This window comes from Neophocaena asiaeorientalis, unplaced genomic scaffold (assembly GCF_003031525.2).
Source record: "Neophocaena asiaeorientalis asiaeorientalis breed wild unplaced genomic scaffold, Neophocaena_asiaeorientalis_V1.1 scaffold7, whole genome shotgun sequence".
In the NCBI taxonomy this organism is placed as follows: domain Eukaryota; kingdom Metazoa; phylum Chordata; class Mammalia; order Artiodactyla; family Phocoenidae; genus Neophocaena; species Neophocaena asiaeorientalis.
The window spans coordinates 8,117,091-8,131,774 of record NW_020185337.1 but is presented as its reverse complement, the minus strand read 5'-3'; the positions used below and the strand labels follow the sequence as shown (position 1 = coordinate 8,131,774).

The window sequence follows — 14,684 nt, the reverse complement described above, 5'->3', positions numbered from 1 at the left end:
TATGCAAATCAATGTGATATACCACACTAACAAAAGAAAAGACAAAAATCATATGATCATCTCAATAGACATAGAAAAAGCATTTGACAAAATTCAACATCCATTCATGATAAAAACTCTCATCAAAGTGGATATAGAGGGAACAAATCTCAACATAATAAAAGCCATTTACAATAACCCCAGAGCCAACATAATACTTAACAGTGAAAAGCTGAAAGCCTTCCCATTAATTTCAGGAACAAGACAAGGATGCCCATTCTCACCATTACTATTCAAAAAAATATCGGAAGTCCTAGCCGCAGCAATCAGACAAGAAATAAAAGGCTTCCAAATTGGAAGGGAAGAGGTAATAAAACTGTCACTATTTGTAGATGACATGATACTCTATATAGGGAACCTTAAAGTCTCCACACAAAAACTATTAGAACTAATAAATGAATTCATCAAGGTAGCAGGATACAAGATTAATATACAGAAATCTGTTGCATGTCTTTACACTAATAATGTAATATTAGAAACAGAAAGTAAAAAGAAATCCCATTTAATATTGTGTCAAAAAAATACCTAGGAATAAACTTAATCAAGGAAGTGAAAGACCTATACACTGAAAACTATAAAACACTGATAAAGAAAACTGATGGTGATTTAAAGAAATGGAAAGATAACCCATGCTCTTGGGTTGGAAGAATGTAATACTGTTAAAATGGCATCATACTACCAAAGCAATCTATACTTTAATGCAATCACTATCAAAATACCCATGACATTTTTCACAGAACTAGAACAAATAATCCTAAAATTTATATGGAACCACAAGAGACCCTGAATTGCCAAAGCAATCCTGAAGAAAAAAATAAAGCTGGAGACATAACCCTTCCAGACCTCAGACTGTACCACAAAGCTACAGAAATCACAGTAATCAAAGCAGCATGTATCTGGCACAAAAACAGACAAACAGCTCAATGGAACAGAATAGAGAGCCCAGAATAAACCCATGCACCTACGGCCAGCTAATCTACGTCAAAGGGAGCAATGATAGTCAATGGAGAAAAGACAACCTCTTCAAAAAGTGGTATTGGAGAGCTGGACAGCTACATGTAAATCCATTAAACTAGAACACTCCCTCACACCATATACAAAAATACACTCACAGTGGTTTAAAGACCTAAATATAAGACAGGACACCATAAAACTCCTAGAAGAGAACACAGACAAAATATTCTCTGACGTAAATCATAGTAATCTTTTCTTAGCTCAATCTCCCAAGGCAAAAGAAATAAAAATAAACCAATTGAACCTAGTCAAACTTAAAAGCTCTTGCACAGTAAAGGAAACCATCAACAAAATGAAAAAACAACCCACATACTGGGAGAAAATATTCACACACAATATGACCAATAAGAAGTTAATATACAAAGTATATAAACAGTCCATGCAACTTAATACCAAAAAACAAACAACCTAATCAAAAAACAGGGAGAAGACCTAAACAGACATTTTTCCAAAAAAGACATACAGATGGCCAAAGTCACATGAAAGGATGCTCCACACCACTAATTATTACAGAAATGCAAATCAAAACTACAGTGAGGTATCACCTCACACCAGTCAAAATGGCTATCACTAAAAAGTCTATAAATAACAAATGCTGGAGAGGGTGTCGAGAAAAAGGAACCCTCCTACACTGTTGGTGGGAATGTAAGTTGGTGCAGCCACTATGGAGGTTCCTTAAAAAACTAAAAATAGAGTTACCATATGATCCAACAATTCGACTCCTGGGCATATGTCTGGAGAAAACTCTAATTCGAAAAGATACATGCACCCCAATGTTCACAGCAGCACTATTTACAATAGTCGAGACATGGAAGCAACCTAAATGTTCACTGACAGATGAATGGATAAAGAAGATGTGGTATGTATATGTGTATGTGTGTATGTGTATATGTGTGTGTGTGTGTGTGTGTGTGTGGAATATCACTCGACCATAAAAAAGAATGAAATAATGCCATTTGCAGCAACATGGATGGGCCTAGAGATTATCATACTAAGTCAAGCAAGTCAGACAGAGAAAGACAAATGCCTTATGATATCACTTATATGTGGGATCCAAGGTATGATACAAATGAACTTATCTACAAAACAGAAACACACTCACAGATGTAGAAAACAAACTTATAGTTACCAAAGGGGAAAGAAGGTGGGAGAGGGATAAATTAGGAGCTTGGGACTAGCAGATACAAACTACTATATATAAAATAGATAAACAACAAGGTCCTACTGTATACCAGCTGGTATACTGAGTCACATTGCTGTATACCACACACTAATACAACATTAAAAATCAACTATAATTCAATTAAAAAATTTTTAATTAAAAAAATAAAAAGTAAAAAAAAATTGAAGTGGATCTCTTGTCTACAGTACTAAAAAAAAGATGTGCTATATACATATATACAATGGAATATTACTCAGCCTTAAAAAATGAAATATTGGGACTTCCCTGGTGGTCCAGTGGTTAAGAATCTGTCTTGCAATGCAGGGGACGCTGGTTCAATCCCTGGTCGGGAAACTAAGATCCCACACGCCACAGGGCAACTAAACCCACGTGCTGCAACTACAGAGCCCACATGCTCTGGAGGCCATGCACCACAACTAGAGAGCCCGCATGCCACAACTACTGAGCCCACGCACTCGAGTCCACACACCACAACTAGAGAGAAGCCTGCACACCACAACGAAGAGCCCACGTGCCTCAACAAAGGATCCCACATGCTGCAACTAAGACCCGATGCAGCCAAAACATAAATATTTTAAAAAATGAAATATTGCCATTTACAGCGACATGGATGAACCTAGAGAATATCACACTTAGTGAAGCAAGTCAGAGAAAGACAAATATTATATGCTATTACCTACATGTGGAATCTAAAAACATAATGCAAATGAATCTATATACAAAACAGGAAGGACTTCCCTGGTGGTCCAGTGTTTAAGACTTTGCCTTCCAATGCAGGGGGTGCGGGTTCGATCCTTGGTTGGGGAGCTAAGATCCCACATGCCTTGCGGCCAAAAAAAACCAAAACATAAAAAAACAGAATATTGTAACAAATTCAATAAAGACTTTAAAAATGGTCCACATCAAAAAATATTAAAAAAAACAAAACCAAAAAAAAAAAAACAGGAACAGGAACAGACTCACAGACAGAGAAAAAAAACTTATGGTTACCAAAGAGGAGGAGAGAGGAGGGCAAAGTAGGAGTATGGGATTAACAAATACACACTACTATATGTAAAACAGATAAACAATAAGGATTTACTGTATAGCACAAGGAATTATACTCAATATACTGTAATAACCTATAGTGGTAAATAATCTGAAAATACATATATATAAGTGAATCACCTTGCGGTACAGCTGAAACTAATGCAATATTGTATTAGCTATACTTTGATTTAAAAAAAAGAAAGAAAAAAGGCATCTGCCTTTATTTGCTTCATTTTTATCCTTGCTTCATGTACTGAGTGATAATGACGTTAAAAAAGTATGACTAGGGCTTCCCTGGTGGCGCAGTGGTTTAGAGTCTGCCTGCCAATGCAGGGGACATGGGTTCGTGCCCCGGTCCAGGAAGGATCCCACGTGCCACGGAGCGGCTGGGCCCATGAGCCATGGCTGCTGAGCCTGCGTGTCCGGAGCCTGTGCTCTGCAACGGGAGAGGCCACAACAGTGAGAGGCCAGCATACCACAAAAAATAAAAAAGTATGACTAGCATTTATTTTGTTCCAGACCCTATTTGTTTAATCTTTACCACTACCGTTGAAGGTTAGAGATTACTATCTCCATTTTACAGATGAGAAAACTAAAATCTAGAAGATCAAGTGGTTGCCCAAAGTCACACAGCCAATAAGCCTCAGAACTTGGATTCTGACTCAGGTCAGTGTGGGTGGAAGCCCTGCCCTCTCTAGACAAGAGGGTCACACCCCAGAATGGTGTCTCCATTTACAGAGCCTTCACTGTCAGTACTGGACCGAGCCCTTGAACCACATTTTTAATTTATTCTTCAAAGCACACTTACAGGGACTTCCCTGGTGGTGCGGTGGTTAAGAATCCGCCTGCCAGTGCAGGGGACACGGGTTCAATCCCTGGTCCGGGAAGATCCCACATGCCACGGAGCAACAAAACCTGTGCACTACTGAGCCTGTGCTCTAGAGCTCGCGAACCACAACTACTGAGCCCACGTGCCACAACTACTGAAGCCCACGCACCTAGAACCTGTGCTCCGCAACAAGAGAGGCCACCACAACGAGAAGCTCGCGCACCAACATGAAGAGTAGTCCCCACTCGCCACAACTAGAGAAAGCCCGCGTGCAGCAACGAAGAGCAAATGCAGCCAAAAATAAATTAATTAATTATTTTTAAAAACCCACACTTACAAGGTGAGCGTAATTATTCCCACTGTACCACAAGAAAACTGAACGTAGAAGTTAAATAACTAGATTAAGGTTACAGAGCTAGTAAGGGCAGAATTGCAATGTATTGGGTCGTTACAGAATTAGGGAAAAACCCAAACTTTTTGGGTTTGGCCAACCCAGTAAATTTGGCCCATCAACTTCAAAGCCCCACCTCACAGGATACCTAGCACAGAAAAATGCTCTACTGAATGGAGAGGTGTGTCCTCCCTGTCCCCCAGCAACAGTGACAAGAAAGTGATATAATATTTATCAGGTAAGAATCTTCTGGGTTACATCCCCAAGTCACAGCCTTTCATAAGGCTGTTATATATATTTTGAAATAACACATAAAATGAGGGAACTCATAGATACTGAAGGAGAGGCCTGGGTTGGCTGCATTTATTTTCTTTTTAGTCTCTGAACCATAGCCAAAAGTTTCTCAGCTTTAAAACCAAAACTATTATCTATTTAGTCTTGATTCTAAAGCCAAACTCTCACTGCCAGTCCACTCTATAACCAATTACCCGATTCTTCTTAGAGAAGACCCCTCAAATATCCTGGATTAGATTCTTCAAACTCTTCAAGTTTATCAAATAGACTAAAAACTTGACCAGAGCTAAACGGAAATTAATGCTTAGCATGGTACTGGGCAAAACTGAGTGTTCACGGAATGAGGAAATAAGCCACAAATGAAACACCAAGTTGTCAATGCAATTTATACAACTTTAAAATTTTAACATAATTTCAAACTTACAGAAAAGTCGCAAAAGCAGAACAAAAAATTCCTACACACCTTTACCCAAATTGGCTACTTATTAACACTTTGCCCTCTTAGCTTCATTACCAGTGCGATTTTATAAACATGATAACGCAGAATAAAATGATTTCATAGCAATTATAATTAATCAATGTTTTTCAAGATGGTTCAAACTCAAGTTAAAGGGAACATCACTTTGCTGCCAGGATCACCAAGTACAAATCTAACCACAGCCTTGAACTGGAAAGCTCACTGGATTCAACCAAACATGAAGCCCATACATAACGATGGGTGACCTATGTCAGGACACCCGAAAGTTTCCGAAGTGACCATGGTGATGTCCATTTCAATATGAGCTTTTTCTCCAAAGAAGAATCACTCTAATGGCCTTTGAAAAAATAAATTATTATTGTTAAAACAATATTTTTTAAAAAACGTTGCAAATGAAAAAAGGACTCCTACCCAAAAAGTAACTGAATGACAACAATCAACCCCCCAAACTTTCCAGCAATAGCAACCAATACGGCTACCACCCAGAAATCTCTTTCTGTTGTGACATTTGAATCTCCATTTCCTCTGGAAATAACAACAAAGCAGTTTCATTCCGATTATTTGGTATTTCTCAAAGCTAACCACGAGAGCCTACATGACCTCACGACCTTCCACATTTGATTCCACAGATACGGCAATAATCACATACCTGTGATTCCCTTAAAGGGCTGCACGTGGACAGACCTCCTTTCGGGGCTTGGAGAGGCAGCTGGGTTATAACTGGTTCATGTGGTGCAAAAGCTGTGGGGGAATGGGCTAAAACCACAGTCCTGGTGCAGACTGGACGGCACCTAGGCACAGCTTTGTTGGAGGAGGACATCACCTGAGTACACAGCCTTCCCTGGGAGAATGCACTAGTACAAGCTCTTCACCAAGTGGTTATGCAGACACCTGACAGCAAGCAGACGCGTTTCCTGGCTTCTTCAACTTGTTTCTGGTTGCCTTCAGCTCCTGCCAATACAGCCTGGATTCCCTCAGTAAATATCCGCCAGTGAAGTCACATGAAAAGATCGCTCCAATTCACTCTCGTTGGTGGGTTTCCAAGGGTAGAAGAATACAGTCCGTGTCTCCTCAGTCATGAGAAAACCATTGTCACTGAATCTCCCTGGGAGGCTTCCTACATCCAACCAAACAAAGGGAGCAACAGCTGAAGTTTTCAGATGAAAAACAAATGTGTCCCCTTGCTGAGAGATGGTGGCCTGAAAGAAAAAGATAAATGAAGTGAAGGACGAGGGCAGAGCTCTCTATTCTATATACAGCGCCTATCAGAACATCGATGTGGCTAACGAGGAGTGCATTTCCTACAGCTTTGGTTCTGCAGCTGCTAAAGTCGTACATTCCATGCACTGGGTCAGATGCTAAAAAATACGTGGAAACGTCTTGAAGGCTGTGGAAAATTACCAAATTTTAATCTCTAACCAGGCGGGGAGGGGGGGATATGTAGTCTCCAATTATTAAGGAGAATATTTCACACGAACCTCAAGGCTTTGTAGCTTTTACAGCTTTATACCTTTTTCTCAGTGTCTCATCAAGAGAGGCACATTTCTGCACCAGGGCTGGGTGTTTTAAATGACTTTCTCAGAATCTGTGTGGAGCTGGCTGCAGAGCACAGCCATGGGGCTCACCTTCTGAGGAGATCCTGCAATCTAGGCAGCAGCCGGCCGGGCATCTCCAAAAGCTCTACCACTAGAGCTCTCTCTCTTTTATTGCATCGTCAGTAAAGTCACATTATTATCACTTTTTTTTTTATTCAGCTCAAATTAATTTGCTTTTCATATTACTCTTGACAGATTTACTAACGTTCATTCTTAGGTAGCTATCACATTGTACTTATTTAGAATTTTTCAAGTATTCGTTTTATTTAATCTGAACCATCTAAATGAAATTATTTATTTTCCTATTCATTTGGATATAAGTCCATCCAACTTTGAAATATTTGAAAAAGTCTTCGTAATGTGAATTCTCAGCTTTGTAATCTGACCCTTAACTTCCTTACTTTTTTTTTCCTTCTTTTTTTAAATTCATTTTTATTGGAGTATAGTTGCTTTACATTAGCACTTTTAACGTGTGAATCCCACACGATATCAGCAAAGGAGAGCACAGTTTAAGTCTTGTCATTCATTAGCCTCTTAGCGCAGGCAGAGAGTGAGGCAGAGCTGCTTCCTGGAGGCTGGGGGTTTGTGAACCTCTCTCACTGTGAGTACACAGTTGAGTGGGACCTGGTATTCAAGCCGTGCATCTGTCATGAAACATGACTCTTCAACATGCATACATGCCACGCCGTAGGTTTGACATTATAGGTTATGTGTGACATAAAGAATTTCCAAGGGCAATTTTTACTATATATAACTTAGCCTGAGACAGCATGCAGGGTTCTGAGTTATTAACAAGAAACCCTACTTTGGTAGAAGCAAAAAAGAAACAAAATGTATTCGGTAGCTCTCAGAGGGTCAGAGATGCAGGCTTGAAGTTAGATGTCAAATTCCCAAATCATGCCACCCACCTATTCTGATGAAGACCCTAAAGCAGTTGCAGGCACACAGTTTACGTGGCTGGCCCTGGCTGCCACCAAGCCTGCAGGGAAGCCTCAGCTACTCTGTCCCAAGGCCAAGGCCAGAAGGGACACTGGCACCTGCTCACTCTCGTTGTTGCCTTCTTCTGACTGGAAACCTCATCTCTGCATATCTGACTGCAGAGCCCAGAGCTCAAGCTTGTATTCTGGCTTCAGGGACACAGGGAGGAAAACTCAGTCCCCAGCATCCCCCTGACGATAGTACATCCAAGTGCCTGGCCTACATTAAGCCTACAATAACGTTAGCTATCATTACTATTATTACTGTTATTATATCCCTTTAGGATAGGCAAAGTCTCACTGAAATCCAATTGAGGGAGGACAAAGGAAGAAGTCCTACCTCTCCCCCAGCCCAGTTATCTCAAAGTAATGGAGGCCCAGATGAGGAAAGAAAGATGTTGAAATCCTGTCTAGAGACCACAGATTTGTCTACTACATAGTTTTGTGCTTTTTTTCTGGAAAGAAGCTATGTAAATGTATGTCATTTCCTTCATATTTGCCCTATATCAGTTGTTACAGATTTCATTATGGGAATATTTCATTATTAATTGGGAAGGAAGCTATGCTTTCATTTCAAGGACTGAGTTTTGATATGATTTCCAAAGCAAATGTAAAAAATCCTCTCACTTAAGTCTTTTCAATGAAATCTAAAACAAACTTAAAATTGATTAAAAATAGAGAATGAAAATATTTTTCTAGAAAGTTTCAGTCACTACATGGAGGGGGGAAAGGGAAAGAAAGGTTTTCAATCAACTAGACAGATTCCAAATTTCCTAGCTACACGATTTTTTTTTTTTTTTTTTTTTGCGGTACGCAGGCCTCTCACTGTTGTGGCCTCTCCCGTTGCGGAGCACAGGCTCCGGACGCGCAGGCTCAGTGGCCATGGCTCACGGGCCCAGCCACTCCGCGGCATGTGGGATCTTCCCGGACCGGGGCACGAACCCGTGTCCCCTGCATCGGCAGGCAGACTCTCAACCACTGCGCCACCAGGGAAGCCCTAGCTACACAATTTTTATAACAACACATCCTATCCTGATCATCTCTTTTTTTCCCTTGGCAGTGATAAAGAGATTTGGTGACTGAGCCACATGGAAGCAATAAATCAGAGAGGAGAGTGAAAATTTTTTAAATGAATAGACTCTCCTTAAAAATGCAAAATTAAGAGTGCCTCTACCGGCTCCATTGTTTCCTGGCTATGGTTTATCAAACAGGTTTGCTCACTTGTATATGCAGATGATAATACTTCACGGTTGATGCAGTAAAGCCCCCAGGACAGACAGAGCCTGGAACCTAGAGGAGGAGCAGTCAGTGGTGATGACTCCTGCTGCCTTGCCCTCCACTGCACCAGCCTGACTAGGGAGATGTGATGGGACAGCAGGAGTGGCAGGAACCTTAAGCTTTGACAAATACAAATAATAAAAATTATTTGCTCTTTGCTTCCAGTGGGAAGGGGCCAATCTTCCCCGGGTCCCAGGTAAGCTCAATACCAAGGAGAAATTTTGCAAAAAAGCAGGACAGTTCCACAAAGCCACGGTGACCCCAGGCCACTGGTGCTTACACTGATATTTGCCTTGTGGAGCCCCTTGGCCTCCTTTGGTGAGGACAGGAAGTGATAGTTGGTTGGGCTCAAGAGCTCCCTGTCAGTTGACAGGTAAAAGGAAACCACACAGCTTTGTCGTGTACAATTTGTACATCCTCTTAATAATTCAGCTACTGGCTTATCATAGAGAAGAGCAGACTCCCCTGCTTTCATCACAAAAGGCTTCGTCGTCTCAGAGCACACGGGCTCCAGGGAACTCCATGCGTGGACTCTCACCTGGGGAGAAACAAGACAGACAAAAACCAAACATTCTTAGTTACTATTTTTTTTAGAGAATAATAGGAGTAATAATAGATGAAAGTCAGAATAGCAGAACTGGTTAAGAGACTGTGAAACTCGGGTTTAACCATAGCCCCACCAAGTATTTGTCATGTAACCAAGAAGTTAACTTCTCAAAGTATCCGTTTCTTCAAACGTAAAATGAGAATAATAACAGCACTAACTCCACTGGCTGTTGTGAGAATTAAGCAGTTTAGGGAAGGCACAGGACCTGGCGCATTATAGTTAATTCACAGACTCGACCTGTTCTCAATGTCCTCCTAACTGCAGCCACCCAAGACTTCTTTGAGTTTCTGTCCTTTCTTTTACCTAAAATTGTTTTAAATACAAGTTCATTTTTCCACATATATATTCTGAATAATTTTACTGATTTCCACTTTAACATACTGTTTTAAATGAGTTCTTTCGGTGAAGTCTAGCCTATTTCCAGCTTCTCATGATTATAAATGACCTTAGATTTAACTGGCATTCTACAGTTTACAATGCACAGTCATCTGATGACTGTATTCACTATCCATAGAAATCCTTTAAGAAGGCAGGCTGGTGTCATTTTACAGATGAGGAAACTGAACCAAGACATTAAGGTCATAGAATAAATAGCAGAATTTTCCCCTGAATATAGGTTTTCCAATTCCAAGAACAGCTCATTTTCTGCTGCAAGCACTAGAAACATTTTGATACAAATTAATTTGTTTTCTTTTTTCCAAAAAAGAATAGAACCAAATAACTAAAGAAATCTGAAATTCGCCCTCTACCACAGACAGAAAAAAAATCCAAGCAACTTACAGTGAGCATCATCTTGTGGTCTGAGTGAAGGTCTGACACACCGTAGATGAAAAACACATCTTCATTCTCAAAACCCACCGGCAACAGCGGAGCGAAGAAATGCCGAGCAAAATAATGAAGCATTTTCCACTTTCCTCCATACTCTAAAAGTAATCAGTTGGGTTAGGAAACAAGGATCAAGTAGTCGGAGTCATCATCCACAGGGTCCAGCTGTGTAACCTGTCATAATTCAGGGCACTGAGCGTAGAAGGGAGAGCAGACAGTGGAGGGAACCCATGTTTGTTGAGGGCAAGTAGCATTTTTGAATATCACCTCATGTCAGCCTCAAATCTGAGTGAGGCAGCCATTAACATCACACTTTTCAAATGAGGAAATGGAGCTCAAGCAGTTAAGTCAAACATGCCACTGGCAGTATTTTGAGCCCAGACCTGATTCCTAGCTAGCACTTTCTCATATGCAATTCTGCTTCCAGAAGCTCAGTGTACCGATGTTCCTTTTCCCTACATACACATGAAAAAGGGAGTCAGTAGCATTGGCAGTGAACATCTGTTACAAATATTCATTTCGCTAGTATTACTTAGCAAAACTACTATTATAGAGGCTGGCCAAGATGTTGGAGTAGGAAGACCCTGAGCTCACCTCCTCTCGTGAGCACACCAAAATCACAACTATTTACAGAGCAACTATTTACGAGAAAGACCAATATCTAGCAGAAAAGATCATCTACCACTAAAGGTATAAAGAAGGAACCACAACAAGATGGGTAGGAGAGGCAGAGTTGCACATAGTCAAGACCCACACCCCAGGAGTGGGTGACCCACAAATGCAAGAATAATTACAACTGCAGAGGTACTCCTCAAGGAACGAGGGGTCTGAGCCCCATATTGGGCTCCCCAGCCCGGGGATCCTGCACCAGGAAGACAAGCCCCCAGCCACAAGAATGTTTGGCTTTGAAGGCCTGCAGGGATTAAATTCAGGAGTCCCGGAGGGCTGGGGGAAATAGAGACTCTCCTCTTAAAGGGCTCACATGAAATCTCACACACTCCAGGAACCAGGGCAGAAGCAGTCATTTGAAAGGAGCCTGTCAGACTCATTTGCTGATCTTGGAGAGCCTGCCAAAGAGGCAGCGAGCAACTGGAGCTCACCCTGGAGACACAGACACTGGCAAGCGCCATTTTGGAATTCTCCCTCCAGCTGACTGGCACCAGGACCCAGCCTCACCCACCAGCCTGTTCACACCAGTACTGGAACGCCTCAGGCCAAGCAATTAGCTGGACAACCACCAGCAGACAGGCTGCCTTAAGACCTCCTGAGCCCGAGGCACCTCAGGACATGGTCCTGTCCACCAGAGGGCCCAGGACCCAGTGCCATACAACAGTGTGCAAGCATTAGCCTCAGGACCCCCAGGGCCTGGCAGCTAGAAATCCTGGGACCCAGCCCCAGCCACCAGCCAGCCAGCACTAGCCCCAGAACATCCTGGGCCTTGGCTTCACCCAACAACAATTCAAAATCAGCTCTGGGACACTGGGCCCTGCAGCCAGAGACCCTAGGAGTCAGCTCTGCCCACCAGTGGGCCAGCACTAGCCCCAGGACCCAGATTCACCTACTGGCTCCAGGATCCCCTGGACACCAACTCCACCCACCAATGGGAAGACACCAGCCCCAGGACCACTGCAGCCCTACAGCCTACCTTGTTGGACACAGCCAACACAGCAGATTGGCACCAGCCCCAGGACTCCCGGGCCTGGGCCCCACCCACCAGCAGACCAACACCAGCTCTGAGAAACCTTGGATGCCTCAGCCAGCTGCCCTGGGATCCAGCTCCACTCACCAATGGGCCAGCACCAGCTTTGGAATACCCCAGAACCTGCAGCCAGCCATATCAGGAACTGGCCCCACCCACCATCAGGCCAACACTAGATCCAGGAACCCCAGTCCTGTAACCACCCACCCCAGAACCTGGCTCTGCCCACAAGTGAACCAGCAGTAGCCCTGGGACCCTCCAGGGTTCTGCAACCAGCAGCCTCATGACCCAGCCCCACCAACCAGTGGCTGGCAGGGTCCACACAAGGCAGGGCCTGGAAACCAATTGGGCCAAAGGCCAGCCATGCCTACTAGACCAACAACATCAGTAAGCCCACCACACAGAAGGACCCACGCACCCCACATAGGGGGCACCCCTAGAGCGTATAGCTCTGATGACCAGAGGGGAGTGAGCTGCTGGGATGCACAGTGTACCTCTTACAAAAGGCCACTTCTCCAAGATCAGGAAACATTACCAACCTACCAGATACATAGAAATAAAAAAAGAGCAAGTTAGGCAAAATGAGGCAACAGAGGAACATGTTCCAAACAAAGGAAGAAGATAAAACCCCAGATGAAGAACTAAGGGAAGTGGAGATAGGCAATCTACCTAAGAAAGAGTTCAGGGTGAGGATCGTAAAGATGATCAAAGAATGCAGGAGAAGGATGGAGGAACACAGTGAGAAGTTTAACGAAGATACAAAGAACTAAACAGAGAGGAAAACCACAGCAATTAAAATGAAAACTACACTGAAAGAAATCAACAGTAGATGAAATGATACAGAGCAATGGATCAGGGAGATGGAAGACAGAGTAGTGGAAATCACTGAAGCTGAACAGAAAAAAGAATAAACAGAAAAGAGAACAGTTTAAGAGACCTCTGGTACAAAATCAAGTGCACTAATATTCACATTACAGGGTCTCAGAAGGAGAAGAGAGAGAGAAAGGGGCAGAGAACATATTTGAGGACACAATAGGCTGAAAACTTCCCTAACCTGGGAAAAGAAACAGACAAGCAGGTCCTGGAACACAAACAAGATCAACCCAAAGAGGTCCACACCAAGATACACTGAATTAAAATGGCAAAAGTCAAAGAAAGAATATTGAAAAGGGAAAAGCAACAAGTTACATACAAAGGAACTCCCATAACGCCATCAGTGGACTTTTCAGCAGCTCTGCAGGCCAGATGGGAGTGGCAGAATAAATTTAAAGTGATGAAGGGAAAATCTACAAACAAGAATACTCTACTCAGCAAGACTTCCATTCAGATTTGATGGAGAAATCAAAAGTTTTACAGACAAGCAAAATCTAAGAGTTGGGCACCACCAAACCAGCTTTACAAGAAATGGTAAAGGTATTTCTCTAAGTGAAAAAGAAAAGGCTACAAATAGAAACATGAAAATTATGAAAGGAAAAAGCTCATTGGTAAAGGCAAATATTAGGTAGTAAATCAACCATGTACAAAGCTAGCAGGAAGGTTAAAAGACAAAAATCATCTATATCCACAATAATTAGTTAAGGGATACACAAAACAAAAAGATGTAAAATATATCAGAAACAATAATCAGGACTTCCCTGGTGGTCCAGTAGTTGGGACTTCACCTTCCAATGCGGGAGGTGTGGATTCGATCCCTGGTCAGGGAGCTGAGATCCCACATGACTTGCAGCCAAAAAGCCGAAACATAAAACAAAAGCAATATTGTGGCAAATTTAATAAAGAGTTTAAAAAAAAAAAAAAATAATCATGGCGAGGGTGGGGCAGTAAAAATGTAGAGTTGTTAAAATGTGTTTGAAATTAAGAGATCAGAGACTTAAAATAATCATATATATTATATTACACTACATTACATTACATTATATATAGATTGATATATATAAGCCTCATGGTAACCACAAACCAAAAATCTACAATAGATAAACACCAAAAAAGAGAAGGGAATCCAAACATAACTAAAGATAGTCATCAAATCAAAAGGGGAGAGAAGAAGACAGGAACAAAAAAAAGAACTACAAAAAACAACCCCCAAACAATTACCAAAATGGGAGTATATACCTATCAATAATTAAATGTAAATAGACTAAATGCTCCAATCAAAAGGTACAGAGTGGCTGAATGGATATAAAAACAAGACCCATACATATGCGCTACCTATAAGAGACTCATTTTGGATCTAAAGATACACACAGACTGAAAGTGAGGGGATGAAAAAAGGTATTCCATGCAAATGGAAATCAAAAGAAGTTGGGATAGCACTATTTATATCAGACAAAAGAGACTTTAAAACAACGACTGCTACAAGAGACAAAGAAGGACATTACATAATGACCAAGGGATCAATCCTATATAACAATTGTAAATAGCTATGCACCCAACATAGAAGTGCTAT

The 14,684-nt window shown here is 41.8% G+C and overlaps 1 protein-coding gene across 14 annotated transcripts in view; it reads right to left on the bottom strand.

Annotated features, from left to right (window-relative positions):
• MANBA (mannosidase beta) overlaps positions 1-14,684 on the bottom strand; it is a 148,767-nt gene that overhangs the window by 34,680 nt on the left and 99,403 nt on the right. For 12 of the 14 annotated variants that reach the window (XR_003001993.1, XR_003001991.1, XR_003001986.1 and 9 more), the window contains 3 exons: positions 10,495-10,637; positions 9,388-9,645; positions 5,907-6,456 (listed from right to left, as the gene is read on the bottom strand). Coding sequence is in view for 1 of the 14 variants with exons in the window: in XM_024736073.1 (XP_024591841.1) it covers positions 6,232-6,456; positions 9,388-9,645; positions 10,495-10,637 (626 nt within the window). In the remaining 13 variants the exon portion in view is untranslated. Of the gene's footprint in view, positions 1-4,848; positions 6,457-9,387; positions 9,646-10,494; positions 10,638-14,684 lie in introns of those variants that run through there. The other 2 variants (XR_003001996.1, XM_024736073.1) reach the window with 2 other exon arrangements.